Source organism: Littorina saxatilis, linkage group LG8 (assembly GCF_037325665.1).
Source record: "Littorina saxatilis isolate snail1 linkage group LG8, US_GU_Lsax_2.0, whole genome shotgun sequence".
In the NCBI taxonomy this organism is placed as follows: Eukaryota; Metazoa; Mollusca; class Gastropoda; order Littorinimorpha; family Littorinidae; genus Littorina; species Littorina saxatilis.
Window position 1 is genome coordinate 20,483,674 of NC_090252.1, and position 22,479 is coordinate 20,506,152.

Here is a 22,479-nt window from a genome sequence, read left to right on the forward strand (position 1 = left end):
CACACACACATACACCACGACCCTCGTTTCGATTCCCCCTCGATGTTAAAACATTTAGTCAAAACTTGACTAAATGTAAAAAGAAAAAGAACATTCTTCAGCAGTAAAATCTGTCAATGAATACATGTCAAAAAACAGATTCAACACAGATTTCTGCTGGCTGTCTAGTAGTCACGGAGGCAACATGACAGGAGATTAGACCCAGTATAAGTCATCATAGAGACAACTAAAGCTTGACTAGCAAAAACCACAAGAACGAGATGGTATGCGATTGACATGTCTCTGCAAAGCATTCGGACACATGACCAAATTTGCATAAACCAATGTTCTGGTATGTGTTATCCCATTACAACATTTAACACGTTTCCAGAATCGGCAACATGTTTACAATCTCACGAAATCGGTAAAACGCAGCCAATCTCGCAAAACCGGCAGTCAATATTTTTTGTTTTAAAGCCCTCAAATGCCTTGTATATCACCCCGTGTACACAGCTAGATGCTAGAATGGATAAATATCCCCAAAACCGATCATTCATGGCAAATCTTAGTAAAAAAAAGGTTGTTTTGTGAATGTTGGGATTCATGCTCAGGGTTAAGGTTGACACAGACCAGCACGGACCATTCCAACAAAAACAGGAATCGAAAACAAGGAAAACGCAATGTTTTGTGACAATAACAGCTGCAGAATGGCTGTCGATTTCGCGAAAAAGCCACAATAAATATCAAAAGTCCCACAGGCACACAGGTTAAGCCTATGATGGCAAAATGGGCAAATTTTAGAAGCTTTTGCACACGCTGCCGCTTTCGCAAAGTGGACAGCGTTTTGTCGTTGACGCGAAATGTGCAAAAAAGTTTGCCAATTTCGCGTATTCGGCAATTCAGTTGATTGGGCATTACACATATATTCATTACAATACAATGGAATGTTATTACAATTACAATTTAAAGTAGGTTTTTAACACGCAAATAAGTGGACACGCACACTCACTCACCCACTCACACACACACACACACACACACACACACACACACACACACACACACACACACACACACACACACACGCAAACACACACACACACGCACACACACACACACATACACACACACAAACACACACACACACACACACACAATGACCTCATCTCGATATCCAGTGTAATCTGACAGCAAATAATGACTTGATGTGAAGAAATAAAATACTCAGTGTCTCACCTTCCATAAGTAGCATTAACTTCGTTGTCCTGACTGTCAAACCATTTTAGCTGGGCCTCCTTTGCTTTTTTGTTCGGAACTTCGCAAGTAAAAACGACCACATTATGCACAGAAACTGACAAATCCAGGAAGACAGTGTTCACTTTAGGCGAGATCACCAGATTGCCTGCAACACACACACACACACACACACACACACACACACACACACACACACACACACACACACACACACACACGTATGTTTAAAACCAAAGTAGTTTAAACCCAAACTGAACACACACACATACATATACCGAGTATATATATTTATTCCCCCCTCTGCTTCTTTACCTCTGTAAACTTGTAGAGCTAGTTATTTTTCGATAATGACCCAGCAACTAAACAAATAACGAGCCAGCAACAGCCTGAATCCTCGATAGTGCAATGGGTTGAGAAGCTGTTCTGTTTTGGTACTACTTTTGCGACTGAAAAGTTCAAAACGCTCTATACGTACGAAATATACATCTCTGGAGCAAGCAATACAAACATACCGCATTTAAATTAACAACTACAGGCCTGAACACATGAATCTCCATATAAAATCCATGAGTTCGGTTGTTTTCTGAATATAGATCTGCTGTGCACACACCGTTCATCACAAGCAAATTCCCAAGGCAAGTAACTCATACTCTTGCCGACAAGAGTAGTTCCCCTTCTTTTAACGCAGTTTCTTCGACAACACTGATTGCAATCCGACGGTCAGTTTTCAACAATATTTCATTTTATAAACAGATCACACGCAACCAAATGCACACATCTCATCAATTTAAACAACATAAAGCGGTTTCATACACTATTTTCCCCAAAAAACTGAACTTCATACAGTAATTAACGTTGGAACACGGGTGCAAAAGTTCGTCTGCTAGTCCCATTTGACGAAAGAACATTATCTTTAGCGATACTAAAACATAAACAGAACACACAATATCTGCCTTTACCGCCACAGCAGAATAACAGCTTATCTGTGTACTTGATTTTAGTCTAAAACAGGGAAACTGACAAGAAGTGTTAACAGAATGGAATGATTTGCACGGAACTATACAACCGCGCATTAATCGATCGCCTGCGCAGGTTGACTGGTTGAGTGATTCGGATTTGATCAAACTTTCGCACAAAAACTCCTGTTTTCTTTGAATAACTGAAGAAAGGGGGAATAAAGAGGTTACACACCTCGTCTCAGTGATTATTAAAAATAATGGTCTCAGTTCGCGGTCATGAAAAAGCTCGCTGAAGCTCGCATTTTTCATGATCCGCTAACTTCGACCATTATTTTTAATAATCACTGAGACTCGGCATGTAACCTCTACGTACACGCCTTGGAGCATGTGCAAGAACGGATTCAAACTCGAAACCGTCCCCAAACAAAACCCAAAATGCACACACGACTTTTATTTCTCCTGCTGTTATCGTTTCTTCTCTTTACAAATTCTTAAACGCTCAGAATACTGAAAACGGCATCCCAGACGACAGTACTGTTTCCATACGCGAATGTAGCTGCCCTTGGAAAGTGGCTCGCTCAGGAGGCCTGTTAGTCTGACACTATAAGGACAGAGTTCAGACATAGATGACAAAGATCCCGGAAAGAACAAACATTTCGCGAATGCAGACACAGAAAGACGTCATGAAGATTGCGATGCTTCAAAAGATACAGACTGTGACGATGACTGTGACGTCATTCACATATACCGATACGTCATTCATAGTTGTTCGTTCACTTTTGTCAAAGAGTAGATCTCTCCACAATGGCTGCTCCTGTGTTTAGGTTTATCAAGCGTGAGTACGCAAAACGTGTTTGTTCTCTCCTCTGTTGAAGCTGTGAGACATAATCGCCATTACGAGCTAGTCGTGTGACAGAGAGTGTTCTGGCACACTCGACTGCTGCTGTTTCACTCCGGCGAAAGCCGTCGTGAAACATCTACAGTCTCGTGTGCAAGACAATTCTCTGTCACACGACTAGCTCGTAATAGCGGGTACTGTCACACGACTAGCTCGTAATAGCGGGTAATATATACACACACACACAGAATATGCATTGATGCGTACTTAGGCTTTATTCCCCCCTCTGCTTCTTTACTTCTGTAAACTTGTAGAGCTAGTTATTTTTCGATAATGACCCAGCAACCAAACAAATAACGAGCCAGCAACAGCCTGAATCCTCGATAGTGCAATGGGTTGAGAAGCTGTTCTGTTTCGGTACTACTTTTGCGACTGAAAAGTTCCGAACGCTCTATACGTACGAAGTATACATCTCTGGAGCAAACAATACAAACATACCGCATTTAAATTAACAACTACAGGCCTGAACACATGAATCTCCATATAAAATCCATGAGTTCGGTTGTTTTCTGAATCTAGATCTGCAGTGCACAAACCGTTCATCACAAGCAAATTCCCAAGGCAAGTAACTCATACTCTGGCGACAAGAGTAGTTCCCCTTCTTTTAACGCAGTTTCTTCGACAACACTGACTGCAATCCGACGGTCAGTTTTCAACAATATTTCATTTTATAAACAGATCACACGCAACCAAATGCACACATCTCATCAATTTAAACAACATAAAGCGGTTTCATACACTATTTTCCCAAGAAAACTGAACTTCATACAGTAATTAACGTTGGAACACGGGTGCAAAAGTTCGTCTGCTAGTCCCATTTGACGAAAGAACATTTACTAAGCGATATTAAAACATAAACAGAACACACAATATCTGCCTTTACCGCCACAGCAGAATAACAGCATATCTGTGTACTTGATTTTAGTCCAAAACAGGGAAACTGAAAAGAAGTGTTAACAGAATGGAATGATTTGCACGGAACTATACAACCGCGCATTAATCGATCGCCTGCGCAGGTTGACTGGTTGAGTGATTCGGATTCGATCAAACTTTCGCACAAAAACTCCTGTTTTTTTGGAATAACTGAAGAAAGGAGGAATAAAGAGGTTACACACCTCGTCTCAGTGATTACTAAAAATAATGGTCTCAGTTCGCGGTCATGAAAAAGCTCGCTGAAGCTCGCATTGTTCATGATCCGCTAACTTCGACCATTATTTTTAATAATCACTGAGACTCGGCATGTAACCTCTACGTACACACCACCAACTACTCACTTTTGACTTTTAACGAACCAGTCATGCTGTCAGAGCCAATCCAGTTCATTGCGTCACAGTGATAGTCGCCCTCATCCATATATTTGACACTTGGAATGATGTACTCTCCTTTTGTCGTGGGTTTCTCTCGCAGATCTTTATTGTCCTGTCAGCAAAACAATACACAGGTCCCGATATATTTCGTAATCTGCCTTTACAATACACAGGAAATTGCAATACATTATTTTGCCCTGTTAGTTCGTAATTACCATCACGAGGGATACAGCTTGGTTTTGTGTCGTTACGTTTCACAGCTCCGATCAGCCTTAAACCAGTTGCCATCACAATACATAGATTAGAGTCCTCCTCATCCCTGCTACCCTTTCTTCACACTGCACTGGTTTGCTTATCCGACAGTACAATATGTTGCTATATATTATGACAGACACGTGGGGGAATTCAGGGGATCTCATTGCATATTCTCCTTCAGCCCCATATGAGGCATGGAACCCTTTTGCTACGGGAGTGTAACATTGAGGACCGTATTTACATAAGCAAAGTACAAGTTTGTCCTGTTCCTCACACTGGTTTTGGGTGACAGTCTATACACAGCTAGTTGTCCTAACAGTAACTCATTATTAATGACGTCAAATGCTTTAGCAAAAACGACAAATCGGACACAACCGAGTTCATTATTTTTGTTACTAATTCAGTTTTTAAAAGGTTTATTAATGATGTATGGCACGAATAATGTTCTCTAAATATAAAGCCTGTCTGGTTTAAATGAATGAGGTCGTATTGTGTGTGGCCAAGTGTGTTTCAAGTGATTTGAATAAAACAGGAAGAATTGAGATTGGTCTGTTATTGGCAGGGTCAGAACAATTATCTGATTTAAACAGCGGAATTACATTTGCATCCTTTAATTTTGGCGAAAGAGAGAGAGAGAGAGAGAGAGAGAGAGAGAGAGAGAGAGAGAGAGAGAGAGAGAGAGAGAGAGAGAGGGAGAGAGAGAGAGAGAGGGGGGATGAGAGAGAAAGAGAGAGGGAGAGAGAGAGAGAGAGAGAGAGAGAGAGAGAGAGAGGGAGAGAGAGAGGGAGGGAGAGAGAGAAGTGTCCCTTCTCAGATAACCCTTTTGGGGACATCAGACCAGCTAGGTCACGAAGACTTAAACCTTTCTCCAAACACATAACCAGTGACAGGGATTGTTTAACCTCGAAAAGATGTCCACTGCCGGCAATTGTGTGTTAATTTACCTTCCTAAACATGTAGGATGGAGGTGGAATGCCGCTAGCAATGCATGTGATGACCAACTTCTCCCCTTTAATCGGCACCTCCGGGCTGAAGATAATAGGACCGGTAATTTTCGGCGGCCCTGGATACAAAAATCAACACACATGTATGTCACACATCATTATTGCATACGCAGCTATAAAGAAATGATTGCAAAAGAAACTAATATTCCCATTCTACACTTCCTTTCGACCCTGACTTTTTCATGCGCTATTCCTAGAGATACAGATTTAAAATTGAGCCGAGAGTTATAAGGTTCGTTTTGGAGTTGAAACAAATGACAAAACACACGAGGAAGGTCTTAGAATTAGTGTTGGAGCGTTCTATAGTTCAAATCTAAACGCTGTGTTTGGTAGTCATTGCAGACCGTATTATTTTTCAACGTAAATAGTGTTTTACTCTGTTATGCGAAGTGTTTTAGCCCTCTATGGCACGGAATAAATAATGATGACGACCGGAAGTTTACAGAATCCTGACAGGAGAGCTGAGCGATGCAAACGGCCCGCTGATTAAAATGTATGTAATCATTTGACATAGTTTCTCAACAGTTTTGAACAAATTCATTGCGGTTGTTTCTACATTAGAGTACAGCGAATGTGCTTTGAACTTTTGAAGGTCAAAATCGTCAGAAAACATTCCAAAATGGCGCCTTTGGTAAACTACCTGTAAATCCCTATGGTGAAAGACAAATTGTGCATGTAAACAAAAACATTATGTTGTCCCTCTCACCTGCGTTGAACTATATTATAACAAATGTTAGTTACATGTACTAGTACAGTTCACAACTTAATGCACTATGGAGCTTTTTTAACCTTTAGTCAAGTTTTGACTAAATGTTTTAATCGCGACCAGGTTGGTTGGTGGTGTATGTGTGCGTGTTGAACGATTCCGAGAAAACTACTGAACCGATCTTCATAAAAAAAAACAACTTGATATCAGAGATCCTGGGTATGATATCCCCAAACTTTTCTTTTCATTTTTTGATAAGTATCTGTGATGACGTACGTCAGATCTGGATTTTGGTGAAAGTTGAGGCTGCACTGTCACTCCCTCATTTTTTCAACCAAATTAATTGACATTTTTGGTCAAGCAATCTTCGACGACGTCCGGACTATGGGATTGTATTTCAGCTTGGAAACTTAACAAATAATTAATTAGCTTGCTCATTAAAGTTGTCATTAAAATAGAATTTTCAGAAACAGATTAAACAATGATTGCATTTTATACTTCATCTTCTCCTGAATTCAAAAATATATAGATTTGTCATGTTTACTCTAAACATCATACATGTGTTCAGAATGAAAGAAAAAAGGTTAAAGCCCCAGTATGTCTCAAAAGGTTTACAAAACGAAAAAAAATGCTATGAAAAAAGCAGTTCTAACCTTATGGAACACACTTGTAATAGCAAGTTCGTTTGAATTGCTATTTAGCTCGCGTAAACCACACACCAGATTTCGTGGTTTATCTAACCCCTCAGCCATCGCGAACCCGTGTGATCCACTTTCTTTTTTTTCTTCTGAATTTAGTCGTCAGTTTGTAATTTCAATGCCACCGGCTGTATCTGCAATAACACGTTATTGTGTACCTCTGATTCTAAAACGCCACAAATGGCTGCGAGTCACACGAACTTGTCGGCGACGGCTGGCTTCAAAGAAAGCGAGCGCTATGCAGACAAATCGTCTGCTTTGAGACACGACTATCGTGATCCTGCTTCCGGGCTCTCTTTTTTTAAACTTCCAAAACTTCTAATTGTAATGATCTTGTCTTGATGAAAAAAGAAATCGTTTATGATTTAAGTATGCTTGGGTTACAAGCTGTCAATTTATTATTTAGATTGTGAAAGTTAGTTCTAGCACCAAATCGTAGAGTTGTAGATTTGTAGCCTGATTGTAGATCAGACGGTCCACGAAAATACATTCTTTGAAAATGTCTCACTCTCGACGGAAAGCCGCCCGGATGTTCACGTTCGGTGAGCGTTCAAATGGAAGTATGTCTGTACTGTGTGTAAAAGCCTGACAGTATCTGGGATGGTTTACGGGAGGCTTACTGTGCCTTTCAGTAAGTACTACGATAACATGCTTCGTGAAGACGAGCGTGACCCTTCTCGGTCTTCGGGTATGGCTAGCCGAGACTATCTGAAGGTAGTGATATCCGGTTTCTTGTATTAATCATTCAAGTTTAATAACGACTGATAATGTTTTCATATCGCTTCACGCGACTTGTTGGCTCACGAAGTGTAGCCTATGCGTTCGTAACTTTGTCTGTCTGTGCGTGCGTGCGTGCGTGCGTGCGTGCGTGCGTGCGTGCGTGCGTGCGTGCGTGTGTGCTTGTGTGCGTGTGTATGTCTGTGGTAGAAACTTTAACATTTCGTCATTTAAAGACGTCAAATTATGGCGTAAGAGGGTTAGACGTACGTCACGCGAAGGAATTACTGAAACTCTCGGTCATTGTTCTTTTGAGCGGGCCGAGACTAGTTGGCAGTCGTGTCCCTGTAAGTAGGCTGCATGCAGACAGACAGATCTAGATCTAGTGTCTCGCTTTCTTGCACAGTTTCACCTATGCTTACTGTGTGCAGAGACATAGATAGAAGAGATGCGAAGCGCTGTCTTCCCGCTTGCGTTATCCTCGCCTACGGCAGGGGCAAGTAATCCTCCCACTAGCGCCAAGCTGGCAATTGTTCGCGTACTCTTCGCCTACGACAGGGGCAAGTAATCCTCCCATGACTGGCGCCAAGCTGGCAATTGTTGTGTTTTTAAAGAGTTATAACTGTTTCACAGAAAATCATAGATAATAAAACATGCAAAATGATGATTATTTGCACTCAAGAGAAACAGAAAATCACAAGAAGAAGACTATTGCATTATTTGGTGATTAGAAGATGAATCCTAAAGTAAGCAATTTCGCTCATTTCTCCTTAAAAACTTTTTATCCACACGCCAGTGTATGTGCGAGAACCACTTGAGTGAGACTTATAAGCATCAAATTTAATTACAGCGCATCAAACATTATACAAACAGATTAATGTATACACCAGTAATGCATTTGCCAGTCAAGGGAAAGCAAAGTTTTGCACAAAAGAAAATATTAGCTCCCAAACATTGCCTCCACGCACAAGAACCGAAGGAACCGTTTTTGACTCACTTCGGGAAGCCAATCCTCTCAAATGCACTCATGTGCACACTATTGAAGCAACAGAATATGAATCAAGTTTACCGTACACTGAAATCTCTCGTCTGAAGCTGGATATATCCAAAGAAATATGACAGAAAAGCACTTCAAATCGGGTTTGTCTGAACCCATACATTTGAAAGAGGGTTTTTACCGTTTATTTCTCTAACGACGGGTGGGTTCAGGGAAACCCACAGCGCTACTTCAGTGGGTGCATCGAGTTTCTCCCTTCACCGACTTCTTGCAGGGGAGGGAGAGGGGGAGGGAGAGGGGGAGGGAGAGGGGGAGGGACAATGACAATGACAATGACAATGACAAATCTTTATTTTTCGAGGGTGACAAGAATAAGCATAGATATGCTTTTTTGCATCTGGCCCTCGCCCTAAAGAGGGACTAAACTATTTTACTATAACTATGACTAGGAAAAAAAAAGAAAAAAAAAAGGTTACATAAAAACATTAATGGTAGAACATATAAGTTTATGTACATGAAGCGCATTATGTAGAAGCATTGTAGATCATAAGGTAGTGTTCAAAATTGGGTGTAAAGCAATGAAGATAAACGGAAAGTAACCCAACAATACATTAGCTCAGCAAAACAATGTATTACAGAGCCAAATCTTCGTGATTTTGTCACAATAAACCATAATTCCGATAAAAAACAACTGTATGCAAAGAAAACATACCAATCAAGTTTATTTGTTCATAGAGTTCATTGAATGGAAAGAATATTTGGTTCTAAAAGAATCCGTGTTGGTGGATTGCCGCAGGGTGCCCGGAAGAGCGTCCCAGAGGCTGCTTCCTGAATAAACAAGACTTGATTTAAATAGGTCTATCCTAGGAAGAGGAGTGTTTAGTTTTATAAAGTGGTGCGAATTCTTCAAAGAGAACTTTGAGCAAATGGTTTCGGGTGCATTTTCTGTCATAATTTTATGCATCATTATTCCTTTGTTGTAATTCATTCTTGACTTTAGAGGTAGGACCCCTATGTTGATGTAGTCTGAGTCGGTGAGAGTAGTCTGTTTGAGTAATACTACTTTTAGCGCTCGTTTGTGTAATCTGCTGAGTAGCTTTACGGAATTATCACTTGCAGAGTCCCATAGAGTGGATGCGTAATCAATAAGAGACTGAATATGAGCAGTGAAAAATAACTTCCTGGCTTGACAATTAAGGAAGTGTTTAATTCTAGATAAGAGGTACACTTTCTTTGACACTAATTTACTAAGTTGTTCAATGTGAGTTGACCAAGACAGGTTGTTATCGATGTGGACACCTAGAACTTTGTGATGGTCGACTTTTTCCACTATATTGCCGTCAATCATTAAATCGGGACCAGTTGAGGTAAAATTCTGTCGTTTTTGTCTAGTTGTAATTATCATATATTTGGTTTTCTTTGGGTTAAGAGACATGTGATTTAGGTCAGTCCATTCTGTCAGCTGGTTTAGACTTCCTTGGAGGGATTCTGATAAGCGAGTTAAATTTTTGTTACTGGAGTGAATTGTGGTATCATCTGCAAAAAGTTCACATAAATGTTGAATATAAAGGGGGAGGTCATTAACATATATTGAGAAGAGCAGAGGTCCTAATACCGATCCTTGTGGTACACCGTAATCTACAGCTTGCATGCTCGATGCTCTAGTGTTTGTAAGAACTGTCTGTTGTCTGTCAGAGAGGAATGAACTAACAAGATTGATAGTATCATATCCGACGCCATACAAACCGAATTTTCTAAGCAATAATGTGTGATCAATTACGTCAAAGGCGTTTGCAAAGTCTACTAAAATGGCACCACAGAATTCATTATCGTTTATTTTGTCCAACCACTGATCAACAAGAGAGATTAAGGCAGTGTGGCAGGAATGCATAGCTCTAAATCCTGATTGTTTAGGATGGAATAAGTTGTTTTGGTTGAAATGTGTTAGGATGTGTTTGTTGATATGCTTTTCCAGTGGTTTTGATAACACAGACAAAATGGAAATTGGCCTATAATTTGAGGGGTCTCTTTTGTCACCTGATTTAAACAGAGGAATGACTTTAGCCTGTTTCAGGGCGACTGGAAAATATTTTTTGTCTAAACAGAGATTGTAAATGTAGGTAAGTGGTTCAGAAATTACGGGGGCTGACAATTTAAGAATCCTACCATCAAGCCCATCGAGCCCCCGGGTGCCTGTTTGCTTGAGGTGTGTAAGTGCGTGAAAAACTTCAGGTACTGTAAGAAGGGGAAGTTTTGCTTGACATGAAATTTGTTTTGATTTGCAAAATTCTTCTAAAACTTTCAAATAATTTAATTTGGACTTGTCATTTTTAATCACATTTCAGCAATTTTGGAAAAGTGTGTGTTTAAATCATCGGGAGATATGTCCTTGATACAACTCGGATGACTGGCAGCCTTTTTTATTCGTAAGTTCATTTATTGCCTTCCATATATTCTTTGAGTTTTGCTTTGAACTTGATGCTAGGTCACGAAAATATTTTATCTTTTTTGTTCGTTTAAGTGAATTTACCTTATTTCTCTGTTCTCTGTATTCCTCTTCCTTGCCAACCGACTTTAAAAAATCGCGATGGTCAATGGCATGTTGTAAATCATTATCAAACCATTTAGGTTTTACAATGTGCCTAACTCTCTTTATTCTCCACGGAGCATGTTTATCGTATATGTCATTGAAGGCACTAAGCCAATGTGTTAGGGCTTCGTCCGGATCCGTAAAATTGTAAGTATCAGATAGTGGGGAATTCCAAAGTTCATGTAGAAAGGTGTCTTCGTTAAATTGAGAAAAAGAGCGGTATTTTATTGCCTTGTAACCAACTTTAGGAATTTTGACACCCTTTCTTGACCATGTTAAACAGACAGGAAAATGATCGCTGCAACCATTGGCTGGAACACAACATTCGACAATATTATGGTGATCAGTAACATAGATATGATCTATCAGAGTACTGCTGGATGATGTGACTCTAGTGGGAGTGTTGACTATTTGTTTAAGATTATAGAGGTTAATCATATCAACCCACTGCTTGTTTTGTTTAAGCAAATCAACATTAAAGTCTCCCAACAGAATTGTTTCCTTTGACTCGAGCAGAACTGCATCTAACATCTGTGTAAACATCTGGGAGAGACTGAGAGAGACTGAGAGACTAAGAAAGAGTGAGAGAGAGAGAGAGACTAAGAAAGAGAGAGAGAGACTAAGAAAGAGAGAGAGAGAGAGAAAGAAAGAGAGAGACTAAGAAAGAGAGAGAGAAAGAAAGAGAGAGACTAAGAAAGAGAGAGAGAGAGAGAGAGAGAGAGAGAAAGACTAAGAAAGTGAGAGAGACTAAGAAAGATAGAGAGACTAAGAAAGAGAGAGAGAGAGAGAGAGACTAGGAAAGAGAGAGAGAGACTAGGAAAGAGAGAGAGAGACTTGGAAAGAGAGAGAGAGAGACTAAGAAAGAGAGAGAGAAACTAAGAAAGAGAGAGAGAGACTAAGAAAGAGAGAGAGCGAGAGAAACTAAGAAAGAGAGAGAGACTAAGAAAGAGAGATAGAGAGAATAAGAAAGAGAGAGAGAGACTGAGAAAGAGAGAGAGAGAGACTAAGAAAGAGAGAGAGACTAAGAAAGAGAGAGAGAGAGAGAGACTAAGAAAGAGAGAGAGAGAGAGACTAAGAAAAAGAGAGAGAGACTAAGAAAGAGAGAGAGAGAGACAAAGAAAGAGAGAGAAAGACTAAGAAAGAAAGAGAGAGAGAGAGAGAGAGAGACTAAGAAAGAGAGAGAGAGAGAGACTAAGAAAGAGAGAGAGAGAGAGACTAAGAAAGAGAGAGAGACTAAGAAAGAGAGAGAGAGAGAGAGAGACTAAGAAAGAGAGAGAGAGAGACTAAGAAAGAGAGAGAAAGAGGCTAAGAAAGAGAGAGAGAGACAAAGAAAGAGAGAGAGAGAGACTAAGAAAGAGAGAGAGAGACTAAGAGAGAGAGAGAGAGAGAGAGAGAGCTAGAGAGAGAGAGAGAGACTAAGAAAGAGAGAGAGAGAGACTAAGAAAGAGAGAGAGAGAGAGACTAAGAAAAAGAGAGAGAGAGAGAGACTAAGAAAGAGAGAGAGAGACTAAAAAAGAGAGAGAGAGGCTAAGAAAGAGAGAGAGAGACTAAGAAAGAGAGAGAGAGAGAGAGAGACTAAGAGAGAGAGAGAGAGACTAAGAGAGAGAGAGACTAAGAAAGAGAGAGAAAGAGACTAAGACAGAGAGAGAGAGAGAGAGAGAGTCTAAGAAAGAGAGAGAGAGACTAAGAAAGAGAGAGAGAGAGAGACTAAGAAAAGAGAGAGAGAGAGACTAAGAAAGAGAGAGAGAGACTAAGAAAGAGAGAGAGAGAGACTAAGAAAGAGAGAGAGAGAGAGACTAAGAAAGAGAGAGCGAGAGAGACTAAGAAAGAGAGAGAGAGAGAGACTAAGAAAGAGAGAGAGAGAGAGACTAAGAAAGAGAGAGAGAGTGAGAGAGACTAAGAAAGAGAGAGAGAGGAGAGAGAAAGAAAGAGAGAGAGAGAGAGAGAGAGAGACTAAGAAAGAGAGAGAGAGACTAAGAAAGAGAGAGAGATACTAAGAAAGAGAGAGAGAGACTAAGAAAGAGAGAGAGAGAGTCTAAGAAAGAGAGAGAGAGAGACTAAGAAAGAGAGAGAGAGAGACTAAGAAAGAGAGAGAGATAGACAAAGAAAGAGAGAGAGAGACTAAGAAAGAGAGAGAGAGCGAGACTAAGAAAGAGAGAGAGAGACTAAGAAAGAGAGAGAGCGAGCGAGACTAAGAAAGAGAAAGAGAGACTAAGAGAGAGAGAGAGAGACTAAGAAAGAGAGAGAGAGAGAGACTAAGAAAGAGAGAGAGTGAGAGAGACTAAGAAAGAGAGAGAGAGAGACTAAGAAAGAGAGAGAGAGAGACTAAGAAAGAGAGAGAGAGAGATACTAAGAAAGAGAGAGAGAGACTAAGAAAGAGAGAGAGAGAGAGACTAAGAAAGAGAGAGAGACTAAGAAAGAGAGAGAGAGACTAAGAAAGAGAGAGAGAGACTAAGAAAGAGAGACAGAGAGAGAGACTAAGAGAGAGAGAGACAGAGAGAAAGACTAAGAGAGAGCGACAGAGAGAGAGAGACAGACAGAGAGAGAGAAACAGAGAGAGAGACAGAGAGAGAGACAGAGAGAGATACAGAGACAGACAGTCAGATAGACAGACAGTCAGATAGACGGATAGACAGATAGACGGATAGACAGATAGACAGACAGACAGAGCAACTGACAACAGACATACAGACAGAGAGTTACGGACAGACAGACAGAGAGACAGACAGTCTCTTGGAGACAGACAGGCAGACAAACACTGTTTCGCCGCTTTGGTAATTATGGGTGTAGCAGAACCCGCGCCGTCGGCAGAGGGATAGTTACAATCACTACTACTCTTTAAAAGTATGGGTTTGTGTGAACCCGCGCCATCAGTAGTGTTTATGTAAATTATCATAATCAATTAATTTTAATGTTTTGTCATGTACACACTAAAAATGTGCAGACAGAGAGCAAATTAGGTGTGTGAGAGATACTTAAAATTTCAAAACGATACCTTTAATGGTTCTAGAGTTACAATGATTTTAGTGTGTCTCTGGGTACAGGTGAACCCAGGAAGCACGGAAAAGGTTAAACAGATACATATTTTGCTATACAAGACCGATGCAGGGGTGTTTCCTTTATCAGCTCACATGGAAAGCTCTATGCTTAACCCAATGTACATGCAGATCAATCAATGTAAAAAGAAGGTTCTAAAAGGTCATCATAGATATTGTGATGTATGGCCAACATAACCAGCACACTATATGCTTTGATCAAACATTACATGCATTATATTTGATTTAATTTATTGTTTGTCATGACGGGTGTCTGTATGTATTCACCTGCATAAGTAACACACATCCTTTATTATTCATGATGGGTGTTTGTATGTACTTACCCCCATAACCAGCACACATCGTTTCGAGGTGACAGAGCCAGGGGAATGCTGAAGGGGCATCTTTGTGGGCACAACACCTGTAGCCCTTGTTTTCGTCACAGCACGGTCTCCTGGTGCCCGGAAATCCTTGGCAGTAATCTGTTCCACTGCGTGCACACTGCCGGGTCTGTACGCAATGGGTCAACACTAATGTTAAGAATTTCACCTTCACAAGTTCAATATAATCAGTTTAGAAAATTCTGAAATTCTAAGAGAGAGAGAGAGAGAGAGAGAGAGAGAGAGAGAGAGAGAGAGAGAGAGAGAGAGAGAGAGAGAGAGAGAGAGAGAGAGAGAGAGAGAGAGAGGGAGAGAGAGAGACAGAGAGAGAGAATTGAGTTGAATTGAATTGAATTGAACTGAACAAGGATTAGGATTTAAGGCTACGAGAGAGAAAGAGAGAGAGAGAGAGAGAGAGAGAGAGAGAGAGAGAGAGAGAGAGAGAGAGAGAGAGAGAGAGAAAGAGAGAGAGAGAGCGATAGAGAGAGAGAGAGAGAGAAAGAGAAATGTAGAGCGAGAGAGAGAGAAAGAGAAAGAGAGAGATATAGAGAAAGAGAGAGAGAGAGAGTGTGTGTGTGAGAGAAGGAGGCAGAGAGACACATACAAAGACACAGATACAGACACAAAGACAGTGAGAGATAAACAGACATTATGAGAGCGGGACTCACGTCCATTGTTATGTTTAGTTGGAATCCTGTATTTTGGAATTGAACGTCAGATTCAAAACGGACTATCAGAGGCCATGTCATCTGTGTTGCTGCAAAGTCAAAACAAAAGTTATGTTTACAGAAAATGGTGGTGGCAATAATGGATTGGCAACTTAATTGTGAGTGCCACTTAGCACTATCTTTGTACAGGGTAATCTCTCCCGTCCACAATACGGGAGAACTCGAACTCAAAAATGCAAATGCACATGAACTGAAAATATGTATCGCCATCAACAAGAATCAACTCAGAAAGAATGTGTGTCAATAGCACCTAGTTTTATTGAGTGTTTTTACCTCTACTCATGAGCGAAAAAGAGACAATTTAGCACATCCCGAATAGCCAAATTGGTAAAAGAGACCCAACAAATCAACAAATAACCAAGATTAGTATCTGCAAACACTTTAGAACATCAAAACAAAAAGATTAAACGATATTCATAATCACCAACAACGATCTACCTTTGTCCTTTGTTCTGTCTTTTGATATCGGAAGTGACAAGGTAAATCTCGTGTTTTGTTTTTGTTTGATTTTGAGCAGTATACTCACTAAAAGAAGTTGGAGCAAGCGGCATTCTGCAGAATCTCTTTGTCTCATTAGCGGTTCCAATCTGCACGTAGTCATTTTTGCAGCCAATCTGGCCATCTTCCATGGACATAATCCTGGGGACATATGAAAACAAACTGAACTACGATATGCATCTTATGGCCCTTACCACTACTTTAGACTAATCTTGTTCGAGATCGTTACACAAACACAAAGATATTAAACAATGCAGAACCTACATTAATGACACACAGGCACGCACATACAGACACAGACACACACACAGCCACACACATACACACACACATACACACACCCATGCACACACACACAAACACACACACACACACACATACACATACATACACACAACACACACACACACACACACACACACACACACACACACACACACACACACACACACACATACACACTCACACCACACACACCACCACCCCCACCACCACCACCACCTTTGTCTCGATTCCCAGTGTACCGAATTTAAAAATAGTAATGCCCTAAAGGGAATGAAGAACCTCGGTGTTGACTCACTTCCAGTGAAAGGTAACCCACATGGTCTTCCGCTCGTTGGTGTTGGCAAAGTCGATGGTCCACTTACAAAAGGTGTTTGCCTTGTATTGTATTTTGCTGCTCCACTCTGACAGGGGAGGCGAGGCCAGCATGAAAGACGTTTCGCTCTGCTCATTTGTGATGTCCATGCTACCAGGACTCTCGCACCAATCAGTCTTCTTAGCTGTTGTCAAATGTGGGAATTATGTTATATAAAGTTGGCCACAAAATTATTGCATCAAATTTCAAACCCAAATTAAAGCATTCATCCCCGTGTCATTTCATTGACACTGTATATGCCAGTAAAAACGGAAGAGCCGAATGAACAATTGACAAAAAATCACAATAGGCAAAACTGTGCAACTTTGACATACGAGAAGAAAGTCAAACCAATTATCTACCCTGAATAGATTGTTTTGTTTTGCTACCTTGCGTATTTCGCGTGCTATGCTATTCCTACTGTTGCAGGTGTCGATCGCAAGAGCGGACAAAAACGGGACTTTTTGCGTCATTTTGGAAGTATCATGACAAAAAAGTCTGCACTTTTAGCAATGATTTGGTGGATTGCTTTGAAACTTTCAGAATATTTTACCAACATACTAGAGATACTTCGAGCGACATTATGAATTGTTACAGGTGTTTGTTAAAATGTTATGCAATTTTTCGGTTTGTTTTTAAATCTCGTCATAGGATTGTTCCCTTGTGTCCAAAAAATTAATGACTTAGCATGTCTTTAGAAAAATGATTGATAAAGTTTTATGTGCGAGTAAGCACTGATGCAAATTTGCTGGGCCTGTAAACACGCTACATATTTAAGCGATGATTCTGGTGCCACAGCGATGTCCAGCCAAGCGTGACCGTAGCATGTTTTAAGAGGCACCCAGCGAAAACAGCTATAAGCGCGAAACAGCGTGAACGTTCCATTTTTTCTCATATGTTTACATGACTAGCAAATTAACGCCAGCGGCTACACGCAAATAGAACTTAGACAGATTCTGTATCAATCATTCATCTAAGGATATACAAAGTCATGAATATTTTGAAGACAAGTGAACAATCCTATGACAAGTTTAACAATATTTTCTGAAACATTGCGTTACATCTAGATAAACAACCGTAACGATCCAAACTTTCGCACGAAGTATCTCTAGTATGTTGGTAAAATATTCCGAAAGTTTCAAAGAAATCCACTATGCCATTACTAAAATGTAGCGCTTTTTGACATGATACCCATACAAATTGACGTAAAACGTTCCGTTTTTGACCGCTCTTGCAATCGACACCTGCATCAGTAGGAATAGCATAGCACGCGAATTACGCAAGGTAGCAAAACAAAATAATCTGTTCAGGGTAGATCATTGGTTTGAATTTCTTCTCGTATGTCAAAGTTGCAAAGATTTGCCTATTGTGATTTTTTGTCAATTTTTCATTCGGCTCTTCCGTTTTTGTCTGGTGGATTTTGAGGGTACCCTTACTTGAGCGGAGGTCACGTGATCCCTGTAAAAGAAATATGTAATCCAAAAAGTGATCCTGAAGGTTAAGTGAACGGTATTAACTGGCATATACAGTTTTAATTAAATGACACAAGAATTAATGCTTTAATTTGGGTTTGAAATTTGTTGCAATACTTTTTTGGCCAACTTTATATATCGTCCAACAAAGAACACTACTTTGCCCCAAAGAGCTTCCTCGAGGCATCATAAACCAAGCGTATATGACAACATCACAAACCTTTCACTGGAACAAACTACAGAAAAGCTCGGAGCAATTACCAACACACTATTTATACGCCCTTTAAAATGCCACGCGGTACCAAGGATTAATTAATCGAGGTGTTACTTGTATTCATCATAATTTTCTTCTCAAATATAATTTGTTGGTGTTCTAATTTTGACTTGCAGCAGAAGTTGGGATATGGGGTATTGCAGCCAATAAATACTCTGAACTTTGGTAATCACAATTCAGAAGAAAAAAAGAATGAAGAAAACTACCGGCCCCTTTTTACGTCACACTCTCTAACGTCTTGTTTCCCTCATTTACAGTGTCAGAATGGAATATCAACTGCTTTAGACAATAAGCTTAATAGTTTAAAACGCAGTCCTATAATTTACACAGGGGTCACGTGCACGTCTGCTTCGAACTGGTTTCCTTCGATTGTGGGGCCTGAAAGGTGTACCTCGGCTGTGCTTGATTACATTCAGATGACGTCTTCAATCCTGCTCACTTATCAATTACCAGGTTGATGGTCTCAGTAGTTCTATGCTAAAACGATTCTTGCATGATCATTCCTTGCGTCATTGTCCATCAGTGTGACTTCCACGGCTGAGATGCACGGAGCAACTGGATGCCTCCCAATTGGGTGGAAACAAGCCGCGGGATCTGATTGCTTGAAATCACAACAAATCCCAATTTCAACCAATCCGAGCCCCCGGTTGCGTACCACGTACCCTTTTGGGTGCGCTTTTTGGAGAAAAAAACCAATGACAACTGCATCCCTACCATGCACTTTCTGATTATTTTTGTTTGTTTGTTTGCTTAACGCCCAGCCGACCACGAAGGGCCATATCGGGGCGGTGCTGCTTTGACATATATATAACGTGCGCCACACACAAAACAAAAGTCGCAGCACAGGCTTCATGTCTCACCCAGTCACATTATTCTGACACCGGACCAACCAGTCCTAGCACTAACCCCATAATGCCAGACGCCAGGCGGAGCAGCCACTAGATTGATAATTTTAAAGTCTTAGGTATGACCCGGCCGGGGTTCGAATCCACGACCTCCCGATCACGGGGCGGACGCCTTACCACTAGGCCATTTTCTGATTATAAAAGCGCCTTCAACGTCACACACTGAACGATTATTTACCTTGTCAGTTTAATATTTTCAGAGTTATGAGGTTTTAAAACAGTCTGTACTTGATGACCAGCCACAAAACTAATTTTTACATTTAGTCAAGTTTTGACTAAATGTTTTAACGTAGAGGGGGAATCGAGATGAGGGTCGTGGTGTATGTGTGTGTGTGTGTCTGTGTGTGTGTGTGTAGAGCGATTCAGACTAAACTACTGGACCGATATTTATGAAATGTAACATGAGAGTTCCTGGGTACAATATCTCCGGACGTTTTTTTTTCATTTTTCCGATAAATGTATTTAATGACGTCATATCCGGCTTTTCGTGAAAGTTGAGGCGGCACTGTCACGCTCTCATTTTTCAACCAAATTGGTTGCAACTTTGGTCAAGTAATCTTCGACAAAGCCCGGACTTCGGTATTGCATTTCAGCTTGGTGGCTTAAAAATTAATTCATGACTTTCGTCATTAAAAATCTGAAAATTGTAAAAAAAAAAAAATTTTTATAAATCGATCCAAATTTACGTGTATCTTATTTTCCATCGTTTTCTGATTCCAAAAACATATAAATATGTTATATTTGGATCACAAACAAGCTCTGCAAATTAAAAATATAAAAATTATGATCAAAATTAAATTGTCGAAATTAATTTAAAAACACTTTCATCTTATTCCTTGTCCGTTCCTGATTCCAAAAACATATAGATATGATATGTTTAGATAAAAAACACGCTCAGAAAGTTAAAACGGAGAGAGGTACAGAAAAGCGTGCTATCCTTCTCAGCGCAACTACTAAACCGCTCTTCTTGTCAATTTCACTGCCTTTGCCATGAACATGAGCGGTGGACTGACGATGCTACGAGTATACGGTCTTGCTGAAAAATTGCATTGCGTTCAGTTTCATTCTGTGAGTTCGACAGCTACTTGACTAAATGTTGTATTTTCGCCTTACGCGACTTGTTCTTTCTTCTCGTATGTAAACATTGCCAAGTTGAGCCTATTCTGAATTTGTGTCGATACTTAATTGGTACACTGAGCCCAACAAGTTAAGGATATTTTTTCAGTGGTATACCCCAGATGTTAAACAGCAATTTTTGAGTCAGAAATATACGTGTATTTGAAGATCAGTCTTTCTTCTACTTAAAAATATGTTTCTTGAATCTGAGCAATATTTTGGTATGGCGTCACATGTCCTTGATCACGCCTACACTCAAAAATGGCGGTTTTTTGACGGCATGATTCACCTTCAACCGTCGAAACAGTGACTTAAACTAAATAATATTTTGCATTGTTTTACACCGAAAGGTTTATTTGGTGTCTTACCTAACAAGTCATACACATTTCAAACAAAGCCCAAGAATGGACGTTGTAACGGTTTTCCGTAAAAAAAATGAGAAACGTTTGTAACGTCTAAGAAACCATCGTAGCATGCACGCAACTTTGTATATGTCACAGTGGAAAGTGGAATCCAGAGGAATCTTAGATTCCTCTAGGGGAAAGTAGAATTCCAGTTTCCCCTAGAGGAAACTGGAATTCTACTTTCCTCTGGATTATTGCCAGATGAAACTGGAATTCCAGTTTCCTCTAGGGGAAACTAGAATTCAATCTCTAGGGGAAAGTAGAATTCTACTTTGCCCTAGTGGAAACTGGAATCAGATTTGAAAATTGCTTCATTTTGTGCCAGATTTTACTGAACTTTAGAACGTAGTCCTGCTGACCGACTCAGATTTTTTTCAGCATTTTCCCAAAACATATGTTTTTTCCTTGTGTATGTAGTGGACTCGACAATGCTGCATTGAAGAGTGTTGTGGACAGATATCGTAACTATTTTTTTGTTTGTGGTGGAAGCGTTAACCAAGCCAATTTAACGTTCATTCATAATTTATTGCACACACACTCACATCTTTAATTACACGATATGGTCTAACAACTTTTCCAGTTTTGTCAGTCTTAAGGGTTCTTTTCTCACTTGTCTGTAATTTGACAGTTTGTTTTGTCAGGGCGAGGATGGCACTTGGTGCTGCAGGGAATTCCTGCATCTTTGCAGCAGCACTTCTTTGTTTTGCAGCTGCCTTTGCAAGAACATACCGTTATCGCGACGGCCTGATTTTGCCATCTGGTGGATGCGCGTGATGCGTGAATCAAGGTCACCTCTGATCTACTGCATTCAAAGAGGGAAACACCACACTGTTCATGTCAACCAGTTCCTCACCACACAAGCAATGTTTCACAATACCAGCAGGACAGTACACTTGGCACATCTCACAACCACCCACTGTTTTGGACTCGAGCACTTTACAAGTGAGCAGCCTTATAACATCTGTGTTGGTTCTATCGGCACTGTGGATTTTCACTCCCACTGTGTTGCCCTCTGAAAACGACTTCGTCACATCTTTCAGTTTCTTTTGGTACCGAGATTCTTGGCGCCTGGCAGCCGTCAGGAAGTTTCTTCTTGCACCCAACCGCTTGTCTCTGTGAACTGCACTGGCCTCATTTTCAACCACCGCACTGCGTCTCCAAAGAACAAACTGTCCAACCTCTAATGGCTCTTGCATGGGATTTCGCTCTGTGGGCACACTGTGAAAACCCGTCCTTCTGACTCCCAGGCTGCGAAAACCCGTCATTCTGACTCACAGGCTGTGAAAACCCGTCATTCTGACTCACAGGCTGTGAAAACCCGTCATTCTGACTCACAGGCTGTGAAAACCCGTCATTCTGACACACAGGCTGCGAAAATCCGTCACTCTGACTCCCAGGCTGCGAAAACCCGTCACTCTGACTCCCAGACATGGAAAGTTCAGCCGCAAGACTCTTCAACTGTGATACCTCACTACTTTGACTCTGGTTACCACTTTCACCATGACTCTCCAAGCCTGTACCTCCCTGACTTTCACACTGTAAAACTGCATCGCTGTAACTTTCATGCTCGAGATTGTGGCTTCCAGAAGCGTCGCCATCTTCGCCAGACTGCACGACAACATCAACCTGGCTACCTTCAGACCCACCTGAAGGTAGGCTCAGG

The 22,479-nt window shown here is 40.6% G+C and overlaps 1 protein-coding gene across 1 annotated transcript in view; it reads right to left on the reverse strand.

The window, feature by feature from the left end:
• Positions 1-22,479, reverse strand: part of LOC138974547 (uncharacterized) — a 252,051-nt gene that overhangs the window by 169,136 nt on the left and 60,436 nt on the right. Inside the window, exons 18-24 of the mRNA XM_070347263.1 lie at positions 16,589-16,790; positions 16,037-16,149; positions 15,451-15,539; positions 14,747-14,912; positions 5,600-5,718; positions 4,368-4,512; positions 1,216-1,381 (exon numbers count right to left, since the gene is read on the reverse strand). Coding sequence (XP_070203364.1) covers positions 1,216-1,381; positions 4,368-4,512; positions 5,600-5,718; positions 14,747-14,912; positions 15,451-15,539; positions 16,037-16,149; positions 16,589-16,790 — 1,000 coding nt within the window. The remainder of the gene's footprint in view (positions 1-1,215; positions 1,382-4,367; positions 4,513-5,599; positions 5,719-14,746; positions 14,913-15,450; positions 15,540-16,036; positions 16,150-16,588; positions 16,791-22,479) is intronic.